Source organism: Musca autumnalis, unplaced genomic scaffold (genome assembly GCF_047663935.1).
Source record: "Musca autumnalis isolate F117 unplaced genomic scaffold, ASM4766393v1 scaffold_1, whole genome shotgun sequence".
Taxonomy (NCBI): Eukaryota; Metazoa; Arthropoda; class Insecta; order Diptera; family Muscidae; genus Musca; species Musca autumnalis.
Genome location: NW_027411644.1, coordinates 62,830,494 through 62,854,404, shown reverse-complemented (window position 1 = coordinate 62,854,404; position 23,911 = coordinate 62,830,494). Strand labels below are relative to the sequence as shown.

The window sequence follows — 23,911 nt, the reverse complement described above, 5'->3', positions numbered from 1 at the left end:
CAATCAATCCACTCCGTCGGGTACCTCCCACACAAAATTTTGGAAAAGTTCAGTTTAGGAACATCTCTCGAATCGCTTTGATTTTTGCTTTAGCAACTTGTATTCACTGCCCTCCATACGACGGTATAAGTTTCATCAGGGGCAAGTCCATACTTCCTGAGAAAATAGCCTGAAAGTTGCAAAAAACCCCTATGACACCGTGTGAGGAGGTTGGAGGGCAAAATAACTCTCGAACAGGTCTGCCGATTCGGTCCAAAGTTTGGCCTTAGTAATATTTTGTCCAAACATAGTTTAAGTTCGAAAATAAGCCATATCGGTCCACTCCTTCAGGTACCTCCCCCACAAAAGTTCAAAAATGTTCGGAAAAATTGTGCGTACGATAACTCTTGAAGAGAGTGGCCGAATTGGTCCATACTTTACACATCCTAATATATCTACCAGATATAGATCAGGTTCAAATATGGACTATATTTGTCCACTCCATCCGGTGCCTCCCACTCAAAATTTCGGATACATGTTCACTTTAAGACCTGCTTTCGAATCACTTTGATTTTTGTTGAAGCAACTTGCATTGCTGCCTCAATTGCGATGGTAAAAGTTGTTTCAGGGGCAAGTTCATACTTCTTGAGCAAACATCCCTGAAGTTCTAAAAAATCCCTATGGTACCATATGTAGTGGCTGGAGATCCATTCTTTTTAGTATCTCCTCCGCAAAACTTTTGATATTAAATCCTAGTCAACATTTTTGTCAGTTCAAACGCCCAAAATTTTTAAAACTCCCTAAATACATGCGTTTTTTGGAAAAAAAGTGTTTCAATATACACATGCTGAGGGTATATCTCTGTCGGCAAAGCCGACTGATACTTTTTTACTTGTTTTTTTTTTAATTCGTCAACAATGATTTTTTAAAATCTTAGTTGAAGCAATGACAAAATCCCCAATCATTCCCAATTTAAATATGTACATAATCTCTCAACCGCTTAATGTCATTCTCTATTGATAAACAAAAACTCCAAATATTTAGACAATGGCAGTGAAAACGGTGGTGATGGCCCGTTGCGAAATAGCCAACAAAATGGTGATGATGAAGATGCCGGTGATGAATCTTCCGACTTAGATTTAGACGATGAAGAAATTGAGCATTTATTGGATGAAAATTTGCCAGATGATTTAAAGGGTTCCAAAAAGCCAAAATATGAGGAGCGTTTTAAAACGGTACTGGAAGGTAAGTTAGTTTGATTTTTTGAATAATTACATTTTATCCAAAATTTCTTTATCTAGAAAAGCGACACAATCATTTTGAAGTACTGCCAGAAGGCTGGGTCCAGGTCACCCATAACAGTGGCATGCCTTTATATTTGCACAAAAAGACACGGGTCGTTTCAACGACAAGGCCATATTTTCTGGGGACTGGAAGTGCAAGGGTAAGGATTAATTAGCAATAAAATGTGCAAGGTCCACTGGGACCTTCCACAAATTATGAAAAGTCGGGAATACTAACCACATATACTATCGAGAAAATTATATATAGGTTAATATTGTGAAATGACTGGTTTTGGGGGTCGAAAACGGCGAAGTGCTAAAATGGGTTTAAATAAATATTTTTGCGGCTTATACTGTTTTATAAGACAATTTTATGCATTAATTAGCGGTGGGCCATGTATATTTAGGTATTTAAGGATTTTTTAAAAACCACGTGACAGTAGTCCCACGGAAATTAATTTTTTTTCTCTGCATTTCTAAACAATTTTTTGGAGGTTTGATAATTCTATAATAAATTTATTAAATAATTATCATAGTTTGAATAATCTCAAATTTATATTCAAAATATCATTCCCGTGTTCCTTTTGTCATTACCGTGGTTAGAAAATACACATGGTAATGAGCACACGACTATGATGGAAACGTGATTATTGGATTTAAATGTGCAAGTCTTAATTTTTTTTATAAAGTATAAAATAATTTAATACAGACAAAAAATGAACATTAGCGATTTGGAAATTATAATACAAATAACGGAAAAAATACTCACCACGGGAATTAAATTTCAGGAACATGCACAAACAATACTAAACACTTTAATCGTTCTCAACAACTGACTACATTTTCACTTCTGTTGATTATCGTTAAATCTAACGGAATTTGTAGTTGTATAGGCATATTACATACGAACAAAAAACCGGTTTAAAGCATTTTCTTTCTTAATAAGCACAAAAAAACTATTTTCAAAGAAAAGTGCAAAAAATTTTGTTCTATGTCCTGATTTTTACCTCTATCAAGGCAACGCCGTTAAAGACTAGACTAGCAAGTCTGGCTGATATAGGTCTTTCCAAATACCATTAAATTGTCTGTACGTACTCTAGACATCGCCGTCATAGTCATTTTGTGGAAAATAACTTCAAAAACTATAAATTTCTAGCCAAATTGCCTACAAAGGGACATTAATTACAATCATGCCAAAATTACGTCAGGAACATCATTTATTCTATCGAAATCAATGACAATTCTACTGAAAACGATAGGGAACCTATTATTCCACCATTCTGTTTACTAAAATGTCATAGAAAGCGAAAAATTTGGAAATTATTAATCGATTATTGTGGTGCATCATTTGTAATGATCATTTTAAAAATGACCATTTTGGTATTCCGGTAAAGCATAACGGTAAAGTCTACAGTCTACAAAATAGTTTTTTGAATTGTTTAAAAATCTTAACTCGTTACCAAGTTATCAACGTTTACATTTTTTATTTCATGTTACATCATTTTCAGGAGAAATGGATAAAATAATAGCTCTGTTCCAGAACTAAAAAGTTTTTACAATTTTTACCACTTTTACACATTTTGCGTTCCCGTACACAAAATGTATATGAAAATCGTTTACGACTTTTACAACTTTTACCACTTTATAAAGTACGGGAACAGGCCAAATTATTTTCTTTTATAGACAGAACAAGGAATACAACGGTCTATTGTGGGTAGATGATCAGAAACACAAACAGATTATTATGGAGAATAGGGGTATCTTAACGCTCCGCTACACATTATTTATGTTTTGTTTTAGAGCTCTCTCGCAGCTATGTCAATATACAGTTGCGTTCAAAATAATAGGAGTGCCCACCAACAAAAGAGAATGGTCCAAAAAACATGGTTAAACTTCTCCTATTTGGCATATTTTGTATTTGTGTGTAAGAAAAAGGGCAATAAAAATATTTTTGTAATTAATTTCTCGTTAGAGACGAGCTTACTGACCAAGATGCTTTTTGAAAAAGGAAAGCCGACGATACGAACCCACACAATCACCACTGTGTGACATGCATGTTTCGCCTTTGGTTTAGGAAGGCTCCTCAGACACATCGACTGTGGGGCGGCTTCGCTATCCTCTAACTTATTTCCTCTTTCAAATGCAAGTTGTTTTTTTTACAAAGTTAAATTTTTTTGTTCAAATCTTTGTATGGCTTTCATGACAAACGCTTAGCGTAGCCTTTGAAAGTTATAAGTTTGGTTCTGAACACTAACACGCCGTGACAACACTTTTTTCCATGTGTATTTCAAGGACGTGGGTTCGTACCCCAGCCTGGCTCAAGCTGATTTTTTTATTTGAAAATTTTGCCTATTAGGCGAAGGTCATTTTTTATTAATTTTTTTAATTAATTTCTCGTTAGAGACGAGCTTACTGACCAAGATGCTTTTTGAAAAAGGAAAGCCGACGATACGAACCCACACAATCACCACTGTGTGACATGCATGTTTCGCCTTTGGTTTAGGAATGCTCCTCAGACACATCGACTGTGGGGCGGCTTCGCTATCCTCTAACGTATTTCCTCTTTCAAATGCAAGTTGTTTTTTTTACAAAGTTGAATTTTTTTGTTCAAATCTTTGTATGGCTTTCATGACAAACGCTTAGCGTAGCCTTTGAAAGTTATAAGTTTGGTTCTGAACACTAACACACCGTGACAACACTTTTTCCCATGTGTCTTTCAAGGACGTGGGTTCGAACCCCAGCCTGGCTCAAGCTGATTTTTTATTTGAAAATTTTGCCTATTAGGCGAAGGTCATTTTTTATTAATTTTTTTAATTAATTTCTCGTTAGAGACGAGCTTACTGACCAAGATGCTTTTTGAAAAAGGAAAGCCGACGATACGAACCCACACAATCACCACTGTGTGACATGCATGTTTCGCCTTTGGTTTAGGAAGGCTCCTCAGACACATCGACTGTGGGGCGGCTTCGCTATCCTCTAACTTATTTCCTCTTTCAAATGCAAGTTGTTTTTTTTTTATCGTCGACTTTCCTTTTTCAAAAAGCATCTTGGTCAGTAAGCTCGTCTCTAACGAGAAATTAATTAAAAAAATTAATAAAAAATGACCTTCGCCTAATAGGCAAAATTTTCAAATATAAAAATATTTTTGGTTCAGTATCCAACCAAAACTGTAAATATTTTAGTTGATAGTAGTAAATCCAATATATTTGAAGTTTGTTTGAAAACAAAAGTTCTTTGATGGTAGCCCAAAAAAGGCTATTGTCCTTGTGGCGATTTTTCCCAAAATTGAGCAATTATTGTGAAATTCAATGATTTTTAAAGACAAAACCTGAATATAGAGTTGTTTAAGATTTGGCTATTACCTCGAACAATATATAATGATTGATATCCCATACAATTTTGTAGTTTGATCCTTGAGCCCATGTTAAGCCAATTTCCATTAGCGGTTTATGAAAGGATCGGTCAAAAAAGGTCCTCAGGATGTTAACTTTGTGTATACAAATTGATAAATTTGCGCAGTTTTACCACTTGGACTGCACGATAATTGACATTTCTTTAGTACTGTTATGCGAACGGATATTTGCGAAGAAAACAAGAAAAATACATAAGAAACAATTAGAAATGGTGGATTTGTGGTAAATATTTAATATAATACATTTATTTTCAAAAATTGTATTAGGGTAACACTAGTACTACCACATAAAATGCAACAATCTGGCAGCATCATAGCAGTGTTGCATGCATCAGTAGTTTTAAGTTATTATCTCTCTATACTCATTGTCAGTACACAGTCAGTTAGTCACTTTGCAACCACCAATTAATAGACATCTCATCTGTACATATTTCGTTATATTTCATTGTTCTTCATAATTAATACTTTATTTCAACTCATAAAACAACTTAAAGTTTTATTCAATAAATGAATTGATTGTTATGTTTAAACATCGTCTTTCATTCAATCGACCACCTCCGTAAGAACATAACAATTTGGCGACGAGGATTTTGGAACAAAGATTAATCATTCTCGCTAACAATTTGGCGACGAGGATTTTGGAACAAAGATTAATCATTCTCGCTAACAATTTGGCGACGAGGATTTTGGAACAAATATGTATCATTCTCGCTAACAATTTGGCGACGAGGATTGTGAATTGAAAACAGCACTCAGTAACAAAAAGGAATTTCACAATTTCATCAGAACTTTCAACAAGGCTGCGTAATAACATCAAGACATCGCACACAATAAAAGTTGTGGCAGGAAGATTTTCAAGGAAAACATCAAAACGCACAGGCGCAAGTTCATCAGGAATATTCTAACAAGAATTTTCAAGAAATCTTCAGCGATCAACACTCACACAAACAACAGTTTGCAGTCTCACACATACAGAATTTTTTTTCAGCTCAACACACACACCATAGCAACGTGGGAAATTTCATCATTTTTGCAGCGCACACATACAGACATACGACGGCAGCGTCTCTAACAAAATTGTAACGGCTAAAAACACAGATACTAGAAAAATCTAGACATGTCGGAACAAGCGAATATTGTAAAATTACTTGCACAGCAGCAAGAGCAAATAGCAAAGCAGCAGGAACAATTTGCGCAACAACAGGAATTACTAAATAAACTCACACAAATCATCGCTGGACAACAAGGTGCAAACGCAGTTTCATCATCAGTTCCAGGTGGAGAATCATCAGTGGCAAAAGCCCACCTCATGGAATCTTTAGCTAATTCCATGACGGATTTTCACTATGAGCCTGACAGTGGTTTATTATTTGAATCGTGGTACAATCGTTTCAAACACATCTTCGAAAGGGAAGCAAGTGCACTGGACGATGCAGACAAAGTAGGACTTTTGTGGAGAAAAATGTCCAATCACATTCATGAACGATTCAAGAATTTCGTGTTACCAAAACAACCTCAAGAACTTTCATTGGCAGACACAATCAAGCATCTCACAAGACTATTTGGCCGAACAGAAACACAAGTAAGTTTACGTTATAAGTGTCTCCAAATCACAAAGATGGAAAATGAAGATTTTAAAGAATACGCTAGTCGTGTCAATCTTCAGTGTGAACTTTTTAAACTGGATGACTTAACTACAGACCAGTTCAAGTGTTTAATTTTCATACTTGGTCTTAAATCATCACAAGACAGTGACATCAGAATCCGTTTATTAAGGCATCTTAATGAAAGTAAGGAAGTAGTCAACCTAGAAAAGCTAGTTGATGAAACACAAAGCATTTTGGATTTGAAAAGTGACACAGCACTAATTGAGGGAAGTCAAAAACAGTGCAACAAAATTGGTAAGCCTCAACAAAAACAAAAGATACCAAAAACAGCATGTTGGTATTGTGGAGATATGCATTATGCAAAACATTGCCCCTACTCCAAGCACAAGTGTACCAAGTGTCAACAGATTGGTCACAAAGATGGTTTTTGCAACAGCATGCACAGGCAGAGCAAACCAAATCACAACAACAACAAACCTCAACAGAGCAAAACCAATCATGACCAAAATTCTAAGAAGAACAGTGTGACTCATCAGAATTTCAACAAGAATAAATCAAAATTCAATACAAAAACTATATTGTCAACAAAGCAAGTACACTTCAAGGAATTAAGAAAATATGTCACAGTGAGTATTAATTCAAAACAAGTGAAATTACAAGTGGATACAGCCTCCGACATAAGCATAATTTCTGAGTCAACTTGGAAACGCATAGGAAAACCTGAAACAACCCCAACAACAGAGACAGCCAATGCTGCAAATGCTGAGGAGATGAAATTTCTAGCTAAATGTTCAACAGAAGTCTCAATAGGAGATAAATGTGAAATAGTGGAATGCTATATTTCAGACGTGGAATCACTAAATGTAATGGGCATAGATTGGATTGAGAAATTTAATCTATGGAACATTCCAATTACAGCATGGTGTCATCAAATAAATTTCAACGATGAAATATCAAAAATAAAATCATCATTCAATGAAGTTTTTGACAACAGTTCAATGGGTTTATGTACCAAAACAAAAGTAAACATCAAGGTACTTCCAAATGCAAAAGAAGTTTTTATACCAAAAAGACCAGTTCCATACGCAGCACGCAGTGAAATAGAAACCGAACTGCAACGTCTTGAAAATTTAGGTATAATAACTCCAGTGGACACATCAAAGTGGGCAGCACCTATAGTCGTAAGTAAACGCAATGGAAAAGTAAGAATTTGCGGAGACTATTCAACAGGTCTAAACAATGCCATAGAACCTAATCAATATCCGTTGCCTACACCAGAAGAGATTTTTGCAGAATGTCACAACTGCACAGTTTTTACTCATTTGGATCTATCAGACGCCTACCTACAAACAGAAGTAGATGACGACAGTAAGGAGTTGTTAACAGTCAACACCCACAAGGGATTGTTCAAATTCAACAGATTACCCCCAGGAGTGAAATGTGCACCAGGTGCATTTCAACGAATAATGGATCAACTATGCACAGGTATAGATGGCGTTAAGGCATATATCGATGATATTATGATTGCCAGTCCAGACATTGAACAGCATAAGCAATCCTTACAAACATTACTGCAACGTATTCAAGAATTCGGATTTCGTCTAAAATTTGAAAAATGTGCGTTCTTTCAAAGCTCAATTATTTATTTGGGACAAATAATTGATAAAACAGGAATACGTCCAGATCCAGAAAAAATCAAAGCGGTTCAACAGCTCAAAGTGCCTGAAAATATATCCGAGGTAAGATCTTTATTAGGTTCAATTAATCATTATGGAAAATATGTTCCTAATATGAGAAATTTGAGAAAACCTCTTGATGACCTTTTAAAGAAGGAAGCTCATTTCAAATGGACAACCGAGTGCCAGGCAGCACTAGATAAATTCAAAAGTATTCTTTCATCAGATCTCTTGCTTACACACTATGATCCAAATTTACCAGTCCATATAGCAGCAGACGCATCAAGTCATGGTATTGGTGCTGTTATATATCATACATTTCCAAATGGAAGTATGAAAGCAATTCATCATATTTCAAGGTCATTGACTCCTGCAGAGAGAAATTATAGTCAAATTGAAAAGGAAGGTCTCGCTTTAATTTTTGCAGTACAAAAATTTCACCGCATGATACTTGGTCGAAAATTCACACTTCATACAGACCATAAACCATTATTAGCCATATTTGGGTCTAAAAAAGGCATACCTGTTTATACAGCGAATAGACTTCAAAGATGGGCGCTAATTCTACTTGGTTATGATTTTGACATCAAGTATACGAACACTCAAGACTTCGGACATGCCGATGTTCTTTCAAGGCTTATAAAATCTCATGAGAAGCCTTCAGATGATTTCATAATAGCATCAATCAACTTTGAGCAGGACATACAAAAAGATTTAAATGAATCAATATCAAAATTTCCAGTAACAAATGCTATGATTGCAGAAGAAACAAAATCTGATAAAATTTTTCAGAAAATTTTATCATACATGGAAAAAGGATGGCCTGAAAAACAAAATCAAGTGGACCAACAAGTAGCACCTTATTTCAAACATAAGGATGAATTATCACAGGTTGACGGATGTCTACTCTTAAATTCAAGAATAATTATTCCACAAAAATTCAGGAAGAAAATTTTAACACAACTTCATCGTGGACATTTCGCAATTGAAAAATGCAAAACGCTCGCAAGGAGTTATGTCTATTGGCCCAACATAGACAAAGATATTGAAGATTACGTCAAAAGATGTCAAAATTGTCAATTAGTATGTAAAAATCCAGTCAAGACAGACTTATCATCATGGCCATTAACAACAAGACCGCTAGAACGAGTTCACATCGACTACGCTGGTCCAATTAAAGGATTTTACTATCCCTTAATAGTGGATGCATACTCAAAGTATCCAGTAATTTATCAAACATCGTCAATCACAGCTACGTCTACAATCAAATTAATGAACGAATACGTTTCACAATTCGGAAACCCGGAGCAGCTCGTGTCAGACAATGGAACACAGTTCTGTTCTAACAATTTTGAGCAATGGTGCAAGGAAAGAGCCATTCAACATACACGCACAGTTCGTTTTCATCCCAGCTCAAACGGACAAGCCGAAAGGTTTGTTGACACTTTCAAAAGATCACTCAAAAAAATGGAAGGGGAAGGAACGATACCGGAAATACTTTGCAAGTTTCAAGAAGTATACAGATCTATGCCAAATGTAAATTCACCAAATGGTTCATCACCTGCAGAAGCATTTATAGGACGCAAAATGAGAACCATATTCGACGCTCTTAGAAAGCCTTCAACATCAGCTCTGGAAAGAAACGAGAAAATGGAAAATCAGTATAATGCCAAACACGGAACTAAGCCTAAATCGTTCAAGCCAGGAGATTTAGTATATGCAAAAGAGTTCCGTCACAACAAATCAGAATGGGTTCCTGGAGAAATAATCAACAGAACAGGTACAGTCACTTACGACACAGCAATATGGGTCGGAAGTCGCAAAAAGTTAATCAAGGCTCATGCAGATCAACTTCGAACAAGATTAGCAGATGAGGTTCCTCCATCATCAGACAACGCATTACCTCTTGATATATTACTTCAAGACTTCAACATTCAATTGCCTCCTACGGATTATACAGCATCACAACAGTCAAGTGAAGATTTCATTACTCCACCAAGTTCACCCATCATCAACTATCAACCAAGAAGGATCACACAGAGAAGACAGCCAGTTGAAGTAATATCCAGAAGCCCGGTTCAAACTTAAAAGGGGAGATATTAGGGTAACCCTAGTACTACCACATAAAATGCAACAATCTGGCAGCATCATAGCAGTGTTGCATGCATCAGTAGTTTTAAGTTATTATCTCTCTATACTCATTGTCAGTACACAGTCAGTTAGTCACTTTGCAACCACCAATTAATAGACATCTCATCTGTACATATTTCGTTATATTTCATTGTTCTTCATAATTAATACTTTATTTCAACTCATAAAACAACTTAAAGTTTTATTCAATAAATGAATTGATTGTTATGTTTAAACATCGTCTTTCATTCAATCGACCACCTCCGTAAGAACATAACAAATTGTTAAAATTTTTATATGTGATTTTTATATATCGTCACCATAAATGCCGGAAGACGTAACCGACATGGAAATGGAAATTCGTTTTTTGATGGAATCTGATATATTAAGCTAAAATACATGCTCTGGCAAAATTTCAAGCTTCTACGTTTAAAAATAACGATCCTATTCAAGAAATGCCAATAGACGTAACAGCATACTGTAATTTTCATAGAACACAAAAGGCGTAACCCACATTATTTCAAAACTAAACAGCAGTACAAACAATGTATTCTTTGATATTTGCAGCAATTATAATGCCAGAGGGAGGGCTTATTGAGTTAATGTATAATTTCCAAGGGGGCGGATTCGGTTAACCGGTTATTTGACCCGAAAGTCCCGGTTCAAAACCGGGTTAGACCCAGTTCTACTGAACCGATTACTATAAAATGGGTAAGGTATGAAAGCTTATAGAAATACCTATCACATGGTGTAGTTACTTTAACAGTTTTGTCTTTTACTCGGCTTATTTCTCCATATGTGTAATTTGACTCTTAGGTTACCATATCTCAAGAATGTTAGCTTTTTTCAAAAATCACAAAGACCATTCTTTTAGTTAATTTTTAGACTGTTTTTACTGCTCTTACAGAAAAAATCCATAATTGAAGATGATGACAGAATACCTATGCCCTGATTTAAATAAACATCTAAAACGCACATATGGAAAACAATATATTAACCGGACAAAAGGAAGTGGTTATTCGGAAGGCAATGCTCGTCCCGATATTGTTAATTTTTCCAAGAGAAAGAACGAACGGAAATGTTCAAAATTTGAGACGTTGATACGAAAACGTGTATGTGGTCAAAATTCACGTCGTTCTAGTACAAAGATGTATGTATTCTTTAAAGACGGATACGATTAGGCTGTAAGTTTGCAAAAGATGGTATGGTCAACCAACCCATGGTTTAATAGAGATCAGCTGAGTGTAATAATCGAATAGGTCAAGACAAAAACGCAAATTTTCTGTATTGGTTTGGATTATACAAAAAGACAGGAAATCCTACAGTCACTGCGAGCATTGGCTTTTGATCCTAGCAGTATAATCTTTTTTAAAACTGATATCAAAGACGAGTACCAGATTCTACCATAGAGAAGTTCCAGAAATTTTGAGGCAGTGGATCCTCCTCAGATGTACACACAAAGGCTAAAAGTTTCAAAAAAGAAATTTCAACACCTGCAAGACTTAAAACGCTTAATTCCAAGTGATTGTCATTACTTTTATGACAACATTCCTTACGACAATTAAAAGTTAAATTTAAACTGTTACAGATCACTTAATTTATATGAACTATATTTTGTCCATAAATTGACTTAAATACAACCATAAATATAATATTCCAGATTTAATATCGTCTAATACAATTGAAATTATAAGTAATTATAGTAATTGCAATAAACAGTTCACCTAATTGTGGTCCATTGAAATATCAACGTCAAGACTGGGAATTGAACCCAACACCGTCAGATGGCTAGTTTAAAGTTCGCTTAACTGCGTAGGCCAATAAACCAGTCCTAATTTGTTTATAATTTTTCATTTATACTAGTTTCTTCAAATGTATACTCAATAAATTGTAGGTTACGTCTTTTAGTATTTCAGAAAAATACAATACCAAAAGACGTAACCCACACAGCTTCTAACATTCTGGAAAAAAATTTAATTTTTTTCAAAAAATATATTTCTTCTCTGTCTTAAAACACGATACTAAAATTTTTCGATATTTTATAACACCGTTTTCATTTTATAACGTTTTTTGCTTCTCCTGTAAAGTTTTATTTTTGTGGGTTACGTCTTCCGGCATTTATGGTGACGATATAATCTAGTAATAAAAGACGGAGTCATGAAAGAATAAAGTTAGTGTTGGAAGTTCGTTCGAGACATGAGAAAGAAGAAAAAAGGTAACACTTTGGGAACAGATAATGAGGAAAATTAAGCAAATTGACCCAACAATTCTATTTAGCAAAGACGAATAAATAAAGTGTTTCGTAAACATGCTAATTTACGGCGACGCCTCCTTTTTTAAAATATAATTGTTTATAAATGTTCGATTTGAATCAAGATTATTGGCCATCAATTCGAAAGTGCTATTCAATAATAACCCAAATATTTCATTCATTGTTAAAACCGAATTTTACAAAAAGTAGACATAGTAAAGCAATGTGTGCGTTCATAAATGCAGCAAAATGACATGTCTCTTTTTTGACAACGTCAGTGTTGCCAATCATATTTGATTCGTCTTTTTACGTTTTTTTATTTATTTTATTTTTTATTTGTTTGCTTTGCATTTGTAGACAATTTTGAGGCCAATTTATATAATTACAAAGAATCCACCTAAATATCATAGCTACTCTAAAAACAATTTCATATATATAATTCATCTTAAATCTAGAAATTGAAGATCTAATTATTTTTGGTTACATTTACATTCTTTCATTTTTTTTTAGAAAATTCTTCATTACGTCATAGCTGCTCAAATTTTATGAGTTAAATTATGAAATGATCATTAAGAGATGTGGTATGCAAACGATAATCAGTTTTCACGCAGAGATAAAAACTCGTTAAAGCTAGATAAAATTCTTCATTACATCATAGCTTTTGTCAATATCTGCAATGTAAAAACTGCATTTATGAAGTCAGCCTATTTCTTTAAAGTTAGCTTTCTTACAAAGCACGTAGAAAAATGTGTCATATCTTTAATCATCCAATTTTTCAAATATGAAGAAACTAATTGTTCTGCGGGCAGAAAAAATGCTGAGGGCCTCAAAACATTCTTTGGTCGATGAATGAATACCTAATAGATACTCTTTTTAGGCTGATCCTTACATAAAAGGCGAATAGAAATTAGCTTAACATGGGCAGAAGCATCAAAATATACAAATTTATGTTATACCAATCATTGTATATCGTTCCAGGAAACAGAGTGTTAAACAGCTCTATTCACAACAGATGTTGTCTTTAAAATCCATTGAATTGCCCAATAATTGCTCAATTTATGGGAAAATCGCCACATGGACAATAGCATTTTTGTTTGGTCTACCATCAAAGGAGTTTTGTTTCCAACAAACTTCAAATTAATTGGGTTTACTACTATGAACTAAAATATTTACAGTTTCGGTCGTAAAATAAAAATAGTTTTATTGTCCTTTTTCTTTCAAATTCCTATTTTTTGAACAAAAAAAAAAAATTAAGACGATTTATAATATTGGTGTAAACAGTACATAATATAAAACAAATTGTCTTATTTCTGTTAATGAATTAAGAGTTGGGATGTCAACAATGTTAAACGAATACAAAATAGGCCAAAATGGAGAAGTTTAGACATGTATTTTGGACCAATTCCATTTTGGGGTGGACACTCCTATTATTTTGTAAATGTGGTGATTACACTGCTCCGTGCACTCGTTCCCAGATCGCAACTATCATATTTCACTTTGAGTTAGCAGTTTGATATGGAACTTAAATTAATTTATCTCCTACTTTTGATGAGTTTTTATTTTTTCTGATCGTCAAAAGTTTTGTCATTTTTACCCCAGATCTCGCATTCTATATGGAAAATTTTTAAGTTATATTCCTTATGTGTATTATTATGAATTTTAATTATATAATTTTCAAATTATTATTTTGAGTAGTGATAACATACAACGAATTGTTATTATTTAATTCATCTAATTGGCCCAATGGCGTTGAATTAATGTCTTGTTAAATAAAACTGTTAGTAGTAGCAGGCATCAAAAGATCATAATAAAAATGAATAGCATAAACACCGACAAAGATGTAGGAGAGTACAGGGCCATATTATAGATAGAATACATTTTGTTCAAAGTTCTCTACGGATTGAATACATTCATTTTACCCATATAGGTCTACTATACATAGAAGTCCTTCTTCACAGATATAATACCTCCTATGCCGGTCTTTTATGGGCATATAATTTTTGTGTATAAGAGTTCTTCTATACAGTGTCCTAAACAGGTTTCGATAAAATAATTCGACATATATTTTTCATAGAAAGAACTTCCTATTTAAGACTTTTATAGATAGAAGACATTCTGCAGGTTTTTTTTTACCATAGAAGACCTTCTATGCATGTATTTCGTAGACTGAAACACCTCCATATAAGTCTTCTGTAGATAGATGACCTTTACAGTTTCTTTTGTAGATATATAGTGGGTACTTTACACGATATGTTTTTTACATATGGGTTGCCACTTTTTATGTACAAAATGTATATGCAAAGTGACAACACATATGTAAAATAATATATCGTGTAGAGTACCCATAACGGAAAGTCGTTTGTAAACAGATAAAAGACCTTCTATAGAAAGGGATTCACATCGAAATCCTTCTATAAGGTATACTTCAAACAGAAGACCTTTACAGGTCATCTATAAATATAAGGTTTGTTATATAGGCTATTTGTAGGCGGACGTTATTCTATACAAGATTGAAGACCACTTTCTATACAGGTTTCTACAAATATAAAACATTTATAAGATCCACATATATACAGTGAGTCAACTAAGTATTTTGCCTCTTTAAATAATTGAAAAAATGTTTAATAAATTCGTTAAAAACCATCAAATTAGGGAACAAACAGTGGAGTATTTGTATGCAGTATATTTGTAGGTAGTTTAAGATCCAATATCTGCAAGAACCGCTCCAAAATGCTTGCTGGTATTCTAGATATTGACAAAAATCTATAACAACACAAATAAATTTACGTCAAAAAAGTATTTATTTATGCCATGTTCATACCAGCATTTGAATCACGTCGTTCGTTCTCATAATTACATACACGAATTAACCCGTTCATACGACATGGTACAAAATTCATAGCAACATGATTCATATTTTCATAGTTTTTGTTTACTGATTTTAAAGAAAGTTTCATCCAAAAGACTAATAAAGCTAATTGATATGAACTGAAAACATATTTGTCCTTCTTTCAGATATCTATTTAATAATAAATTATATTATTTTCATTCATGTTTCCTATTTTTTCTCACAATTTTGGTGTTTTCAGTATATTTTAAAATTTTTCTATTTTAAAAATTAACGAGAGAGAGACCTGTCAAAATAACTTTTTGGTATACAGACTTTCCCGCAGGCATTTGATTTTTGTTTCTAAATTTGTACGCGAATTTGAAACGACGGACAAGAAATGCAACTGCAGTGAAGGAGAAGACAAAATTTGCTGTGATTTGAATGTATACTGGTCGTTAAACTGTTTACTTTTCATTCATATTTTGCAGTTTTTCGAAAAATTTTTGGTTTTTTAATAAATTTTTAAATTTTGTATTTTTTCTGTCATAATTAATTTATTTCGATAAATTATCTCATTTGCTAGAATGGGACATATTTTATCGTCATTCTGAGGGTAATTTAAATTGAACAATGTACAAAAATCTTTGTTCGTTCTCCAAATTTTGTATGGGAAATGAAGTAATTATATCGTAATTTGGGATCGAGCAACAAATAGAGAGCGAATTAGCTTTAGTATGAACAAGGCATTATTGAAACATTTTGTAAAGTAAGCCTTACCCTGCGTTTACACATGACAGGACAGTTGGGTTCATGTATTGATTGTCAAAATCCGAAAACTTGGCTGTGTGTTGTCCGCGTCCAGACAACTGCAAAAACAGTTGTAAAATTATGAATGAAAATCATCAATTCCTTTTCGTTCTTAGTTCACATATTTTGTTTTTGTGCATATTCTTTTGCTTTTAGCACATTTGAATTATCTTCTCACTTCTTTTTCACAAAAATTTCAAAAATTTGTTAACCCGACTGTCTGTGAAAAAATGATGGACAGCTGGAAGACAGCCGACAAATGTATGTATGTGTTAGTAAATCAGGGTTGTATTTGAAGATAAACTGTCTGGTGTAAACGCCAGTTTAAGGCCAATAAGTTTTACAATATTCATAAGAGTAAAATTTATTGGCCTTAAGGCTAAAGGCCTCGACACATAAGAAGCATGGCATTCTTGCTTAAGTCATATCTGGTAAATGACTAAAGACCAAGTTCGACCTAATTCAAATGTGATTCTGAAATCTTTTTATTAGGTCGAACTTGGTCTTTAGTCTTTTTTAGACTAATGTGTCGAGGCCTTTACTTTACAAAACGTTTCAATAAATACTTTTTTGACGTAAATTTATTATATAAATTTATTTTTTATTTGACGTAATGTTATTATAGATTTTTGTCAATATCTAGAATACCAGCAAGCATTTTGGAGCGGTTCTTGCAGATATTGGATCTTAAACTACCTACAAATATACTGCATACAAATACTCCACTGTTTGTTCCCTGATTTGATGGTTTTTAACGAATTTATTAAACATTTTTCAATTATTTAAAGAGGCAAAATACTTATTTGACTCACTGTATATATGTGGATCTTCTTATAAAAATTTTATATTTGTAGAAACCTGTATAGAAAGTATTTTGCCTTTTAAATATTTTTTTAAGAAAATTATTTTTTTAGTACACTTTGAGCCTTTTATGGTAACCTTTGGTGGTTGTTTTATACCCCCAACGAAGACTAAATACCAAATTTCAGCCATCTCGGTGTGATAATGAGGCCAAAACCTTCAAAATGCCGAAAATCGGGAGATATCGTCCTATGGGGGCTATATCAAAACGTGGACCTATATAAACATTTTATGGTAGAAATGTTTCTTAGCCTCTGGAAACACAAAATACAAAGTTGCAACTGATTCTGTTGTCAAATGGGACTAATACATTCAAAGTATATTAAAATGACGCGTACTTTATATGGGGCGTTATATGGGGGCTATACCAAAACGTGGACCTATATAAACCAACTTTGGTAGGAATGGTTTGTGGCCTCTGGAGACACAAAATACCAAATTACAACCAATTCGGTGGTAAAATACGACAAATATCTTAAAAATTCCTTAAAACGACGACGCGTCACTCGTCATTTTGTATGGGGGCTATACGAAAGCGTGGACCTATATAGCCCGCTTTCAATACCAAAAGTCCTACGTACAAATAATAGATTTTCCCAAAATTTCATCCACCTACGTCAATCCGTTCGGACGCTAGAGTGATTTCCACAGACGGACGGACATGGCTATATCGATGTAGAATTGCACGCTGATCAAGAATATATATAGTTTGTGGGGTCTAAAATGATTATTTCGAGTAGTTACAAACGTAGTGACAAACTTAATATACCCCTATGGTGGAGGGTATAACAAAATGGAGAAGATCGATTCGGACCGCTTCCAAAAAATAAATGGACCTTCAATATCGATCTAGGAACTTATCGGTTCCAAACAAGGTTCCAAAATCCAAAGATATTGACGGTATTATGGCAAGAAAAAACATTTTATTTTTGAAATAAATAAGACAAAATAGATTGCTCTTTATTGATATTTTCCCGCAACATGTGAGGATCATCCGATGAAAATATATTTAAATACCTTCGCCATTAAACCGCACCAGTTTTAAAATCCAATTATATAACTTCAGAGGTCATGGCAAGGGATTATTGTTTCTCTATATTTTTCAAATATTTTCTATTTGTTTCTTGCTACATAACCATCAGTATCTCTGGATGTTGGAACCTTGTGGTCACTTCATCCAAGACATTGGTTCCGAGATTAATATTGAAGACCCGATTATTTTTTAGAAGCGGCCAGGAAGGATCTTCGCGATTTTTTAAATAATTTGTCTGCATCTGTTCTTGATTTTCATAGTTCCAAATCGTAATTTCTTTCACTATTTGCGATGCATCTTAGGTTTGAACTGCGTTTCAGCATACCAACTTTATGGTTCTCCTTTGCGAACCCAGGTGGCTGGCTCATAAAAATTGCGACCATCCCGAACAAATTTGCAAAGCAGGCAAGCAGGCGAGACAGCTTATGTACCCAGGCCTTTACTTCTGACTGACTCTCGTGAATCGCATTTAGCTTCTTTAGCTTTAGCTCCTTAGATTCCTTACAGCACATAACATATTTCAATATGGAATTGTCAATATAATAATCCTCTGCGCCTTGATGACAGTCCGTTCCCAGTTATCCAAACTTTTATTGCCGTCTGCAGCCGCAGCTGCCCCAGTCGGTCTGCTGTATGAACCATCTACAACCTTGAAGAGATCCATTGACTTCAAAATAATACATATCTGGAACTTCCAAGAAGACCAATTCTCAGCTCCATGTAATTTTTCAATCTTGAAATCTTCCATTTTTGTTTCCAGGTCAATTTCCAGGCAGTGTAAATTATTGGTTCTTCCAGGTGTCTCTCACAATTAATTCCTCTTGATATTTTATTTTCTACGGCGTCGCAATAAATATTCTTTTTATTATTCACAGAACTTCACATAAATATCTTCTTGAAAAACAATCCTTTAATTTTTTCTCAAACTGGACCCATAACCAGTTAAAAAAAATTTATTTTCTTTGGATTTATTTTCTATGTATACAAAAACTATTAATTAATGGCATGCTATGACATAAAATTAATTCAAATAACAAAGTATTTTGTTTACAGTATAAAACATTTACAATAGATCTGTACGATAACCCAAAAATTTGTACAAATTCGTACAAATTTTTGCTCTATGCTGTTCGATAACAAAATTATCCAGCAAAAGAGACCGAGTTGAGAGAGATTTTTTGACAGTTCTGTGACTGAGAACTTTCAAATTTTTGTTGGGAAAATTTTTCTTGCAAAAACATGGTACAATCATATGACTGACTTTTAATCAGCTGTTCAATGTAAACAACTTTAAATGTTAACATTTTTGACCAAGAAAATTTCATAATTGCAGATTTTTTAGATTCTAAAGCGTTGTGGATAGGATTATTGCTTTAAATAAGTAAAATGTAGTTTAAAAATTTGTGTCTTTGTTCCATTTGGTTTAAAATATCAAAAGAAACAAAAACAATTTTCATACATTTTCGGAAACAGATGACTTTCTTGCAAGTTCTAACAAAATGTTGCTCGATAACTTTCTGCAATTTTTCTTGCTTGAGAGAGTATACCTTTTGAGAGAGGTTGCTGGATCTTTCTGTGTAATTACTGCTGGGAAAGTTATCGTACACACCTAAACAAACAAACAAACATAATAGCGAAGCAGACAGACGCATCGGAATTTTCGCCAATCAACGACGACTTTCACATTAGAATCACGGCTAATTGCAGTAGCTAACCTGATGCTTTTGCCATATCTTCGCTTGGGACCATATACCGATTGTCGTTAGGGTGGAGAAGCCTAGCGATTTCGTGGAATTAAAAAACGCAACATTCAGGAATGTGATGGAAATCGATTTCGATCGCAAAACGAGTCAAAAAACGACTGTAGGTGTGATGCATGTACTTTTTCCGATTTCGAATTGTTTTCGATATCGGTTTCATATTCCATTATGTTCTATGGAAAACTTGATCAAAACAACGTGTGATGCAATCTGATAATCGCTTATTTTCCTCGTTTTGAAATCGATCATATTTTTGTGGTCGATTTATAAACGATGTAATGAATTTTAAGATTTTTTAGAAAAAAGCTTGAAAGTTAAACACGGATATAGAATAGATAAATTTACATTTATTTTCCTTATTTTTAGTATATTTTATTACGAAAATATTTGTTATTTCTTTAAAAAAAAGCACATATCAAAAAAAAAATCTACTTTTAACTTGTTTGTTTTCTCCAAATTGGTGAACATACGCTTAATATGTTGTTTTCACTATTTATAAAGAATTTCGACACTAAACTTCCATATAGGCCAATTTAAATAAGAACACAAATATATTTTATTTCTTATTAAAATTTTTTCGGTTTTTGCCATCGCCAAGATTAAAAAAGTGTTTTTTTATTTCTATTTTTTTTTTCTTTCAACTGCAGATTAGGGATCAATAGTCTGTTTTTTGTTTGTGTGCATTTAATGAAATAGAAACAACGTGGAATTGAAATTCGATGCCGTTCCCATCACATCTAAAAATAATTCACTCGTTTTGGGCAAATCGTTTTCATTGCAAATCGATTCGAAATTCATCACATACCTGATTATTTATTACAACAGGGCTAACTAGCATAGCTTCGGGTACGATATTGACAATATCATCGTCACATTTGCCATCGCTTACATCTGTAGGCTGAGGTTTTCGGCAGTGTAGTCCCCTGTTCCTGTTTCCATGTTTGAGCCACCGTTATAAATATCTATACCGTCTAAAGGTTGAGATCTCTCCATGGTCAAGGTATCTCTGTGGGGTATATGTACATTCGTTGGTCTGATAGCAACATCAGGACCCACAGTTTTAGTTTTTATGTTATAAATTTTAGTTGAGACAAATACTCGTCTCATCGATTTGGGGACTCTCTACCCTCCCTGATCCAACTGAGCTGTCCGCGACTGCTTATTTGATTCACAGCTATTCATTATATCTATTATACCTGTGGACGCGTACGGTACAATTTTGAAATGCTTTCCTGAAAGGCGAAGTCATTAAAAGCACCTGGAAATGCTTCCCTTTAGCTAGAATACCTTTTTCACTCTTTTTTTGTGGCTTGAAGGATATCTATAGAAGTCTTTAATAGACAGAAAACTTTGTAGGTGTTTATAGGTACCCAGCAAAAAATTCGGATCTGTTAGTCATTACGTAACCCATTACAAAGTAATGTAAACAAGCTTCTTTTCGCATTACAAGTAATTTGAAAAGTAATGGGTTACTTCTTAAAAATTTTACAAGGCAAATCTACTTACTTTACTCCTCACTAAGTAATGAGGACGGTGACACAGTGTGTGTGTGTCCGACTATAAATCCTAGGGTTGTGTGTTCAACGCTCACCGTCGGAACGCGAGTTTTTTTAATTAAAAAATAACAATTCGTGGTGCACATATGCACTGCACATTTAAGTTCTTAAGCAACCCCTAATATTCGTGTGCGTGGCACAGTGTGTAGAGTCTTTGTCTAGAAATCAGAGGGTTCGTGGGTTCAATTCGGGCGGACAGCGAAATAAAATAAAGTAAAATAAAAGAAAGAAGTGTGATGAAATTAAAAACAAATTCTCTACATCAACTGTTCTAAAAATAGAATTTTTTTCACCTTACTTTTCAACTTCTAGTGGCCACAGAATAACTAGTTATTCCAGTGGTCATAAAATAACTAGAAAATGAGTGCGACATGCCCTTGTAAAAATAATGGGGAAGAAAGGGGGTTTGGGAGTAGTTACGGCTGTCAAAAACCCCCTACAAAACCCATGCTTTTGGGAGGACTTTTTTTTGCTGGGTAGAATGCCTGTTCCACTGTCTTTTTGTGGATAGAAGTCGTTCTATACAGGTTTTTTAGACTGAAAACGCCCTATTAATATGTACCTTTTAATGGTTTTTTGTAGATAGAATACCTTCTCCAAAAAATCGGTTACATTAAAAAACAAAATTTTAAATGAAAAGTTAAAATAAAAGTTGAAATCACTCTTGCTATCGGTAGAACTTTACGACTACTATTTTTAGGTCGCTAACTTACCGAAAAATATTGTTGTTTACCGACATAATAAGCATTTTAATTTTATCGATTTTTGTCGGTAGCTCAAAGAATGAGTTAGAGAATAGCACTACTGACCAAATAGTTTTTAATAGAACATCCATTTTCTTTCTCTGCCTTGCAGAAACATGCAATACCCGTTGGTTCCATACCTTGTCTAAATTATCGACGAGCTTTGGCGGAAGAAGCTGAAGCTGAAATAAGAAAATCTGAAGAATCTGCCAAAGCAACTGAAGAAAATGGCAACGAAGCAACTGTGTCCTCATCCACAATCACACAATCGAAATGTCCATTTGGGTTTTCAGCCACTTCGAGTACAGAGGAAAATAGTGTTACAACGTCAACCACAAGCACGACAAACGCCACTACTAATGGCAGTGAACAAAATGGTAACCAAGAAAATGCCAATGATGTAGAAATGACTGATGAAGCTACCACAGTGGCTGGTGGAGACAACTCTACCAATAACACCGACAGCAATTCTCCCCAAAAATCCTCAGATGTAGAAAAAGAAAAACTGCGTAGCTTAGTACCAGCTGCCAAAATAGTTACCGTCAATGAAAATATCCAAAAAGAATCTCTCACACCCGAACAGTTCAATGAATATTGCCAAAAGCTGTTCAAATTTCGTGTAATACGTGTCCTGCGCTTCAAGTCGTGGAATGCGCGACGTAAATTTACCAAAAATCGTAAAAATCTCAAAAATATACAAAGACCAACACTGCCCGATGGTACAAAACTCATTAAGTTCCCAGTATTAGTGCCAGGTGATGGTAAATCAAATCCTCGTGCACGTCGTGAATGGATTATGAATCCAAGTGGCAAAAGTTATGTGTGTATCCTGCATGAATATGTCCAACATGCCCTGAAGAAGCAGCCGACATATGAGTTTAAGGAATTGGAAAATGCTGCCACACCCTATGCTGCCACAGTGTCAATAAATGATTTGAAATATGGTACGGGATATGGTACAAGTAAGAGGCAAGCCAAATCGGAGGCGGCCAGAGAGACTCTAGAGATACTAATACCTGAAATGAAAGATAAAATAACGGGTGTTAAACAGGACAAAAGCGCCGTGGCTAGGAGTAATCAAAAGGATTTATCGGTAAGTAGGGAATTTGGAGAGACTTTGTTTGGAAAGATTTTAGTTGTTTTGGTCTTTAGGTGTTCGATGACATACGAATAGAAGATCCCCGTGTAACGGAGTTTTGCAACAAGACCACAGAACCCACACCACATGCCATACTGCTGACTTGTTTGCAGCGTAACTATGGTCTGGGTGAAGATGTACAAATCAATTATGAAATCAATCGGACCCATAGTAAAAAGAATGAGTTCACCATGACTGTGGGTAAACACACCGCCAAAGTATTGTGTAAAAATAAGCGCGAGGGTAAACAACTTGCTTCGCAGGCCATCTTACAGGTGAGTCAAAAGGAATTTCCCTAACGAATCTCATGCTAATGTTTGTGCATTTTAGATTCTCCATCCCCACATTAAAACCTGGGGCTCTCTGTTACGCCTCTATGGCAATAACTCCATTAAAACATTCAAAGAAAAGAAACAAGAGGAACAGGAAATCACAGTTCTGCAAAGTAAGGCTGCCATTAATCAACCAAATTATGCCATTCTCGATAAGCTGCGTACAGAAATGCTCAAGTTATCCGAAAAGAATAAATCGGTACAAAGTAAGGGTCTCTTTATACCACCCAGTGATGTTGATTTACCATCCTCATCGGGGTCAAATCTAAATAATGTTGAACTTTAGTTAGCAGCCTGAGCAACAAAGAGGAAAGAGGAGAAGAAACAAAACCGAAATAATGACATTTGTTTATGACGTTAAAAAAGGCGATAAATATCGCCCATGTACCATGTACTTAGCTATGCTTTTGAACTTATTTAATTATGTTTTCTTTTTTTTTTTAGTTATAAAATTTGATATTGTAGTCGAATAAACAACAACAAATATTTTGAGAATTATTTTTGAAACCGAAA

At 34.3% G+C, this 23,911-nt stretch overlaps 1 protein-coding gene across 6 annotated transcripts in view; it reads left to right on the top strand.

The window, feature by feature from the left end:
- Nucleotides 1-23,911, top strand: part of pasha (microprocessor complex subunit partner of drosha) — a 28,781-nt gene extending 4,870 nt beyond the window's left edge. For all 6 annotated transcript variants that reach the window (XM_073978611.1, XM_073978619.1, XM_073978655.1 and 3 more), the window contains exons 3-7: nucleotides 1,024-1,224; nucleotides 1,281-1,423; nucleotides 22,041-23,021; nucleotides 23,081-23,341; nucleotides 23,397-23,911. In XM_073978611.1, the coding sequence (XP_073834712.1) occupies nucleotides 1,024-1,224; nucleotides 1,281-1,423; nucleotides 22,041-23,021; nucleotides 23,081-23,341; nucleotides 23,397-23,684 (1,874 nt within the window). In that variant the 3' untranslated portion in view covers nucleotides 23,685-23,911. The remainder of the gene's footprint in view (nucleotides 1-1,023; nucleotides 1,225-1,280; nucleotides 1,424-22,040; nucleotides 23,022-23,080; nucleotides 23,342-23,396) is intronic.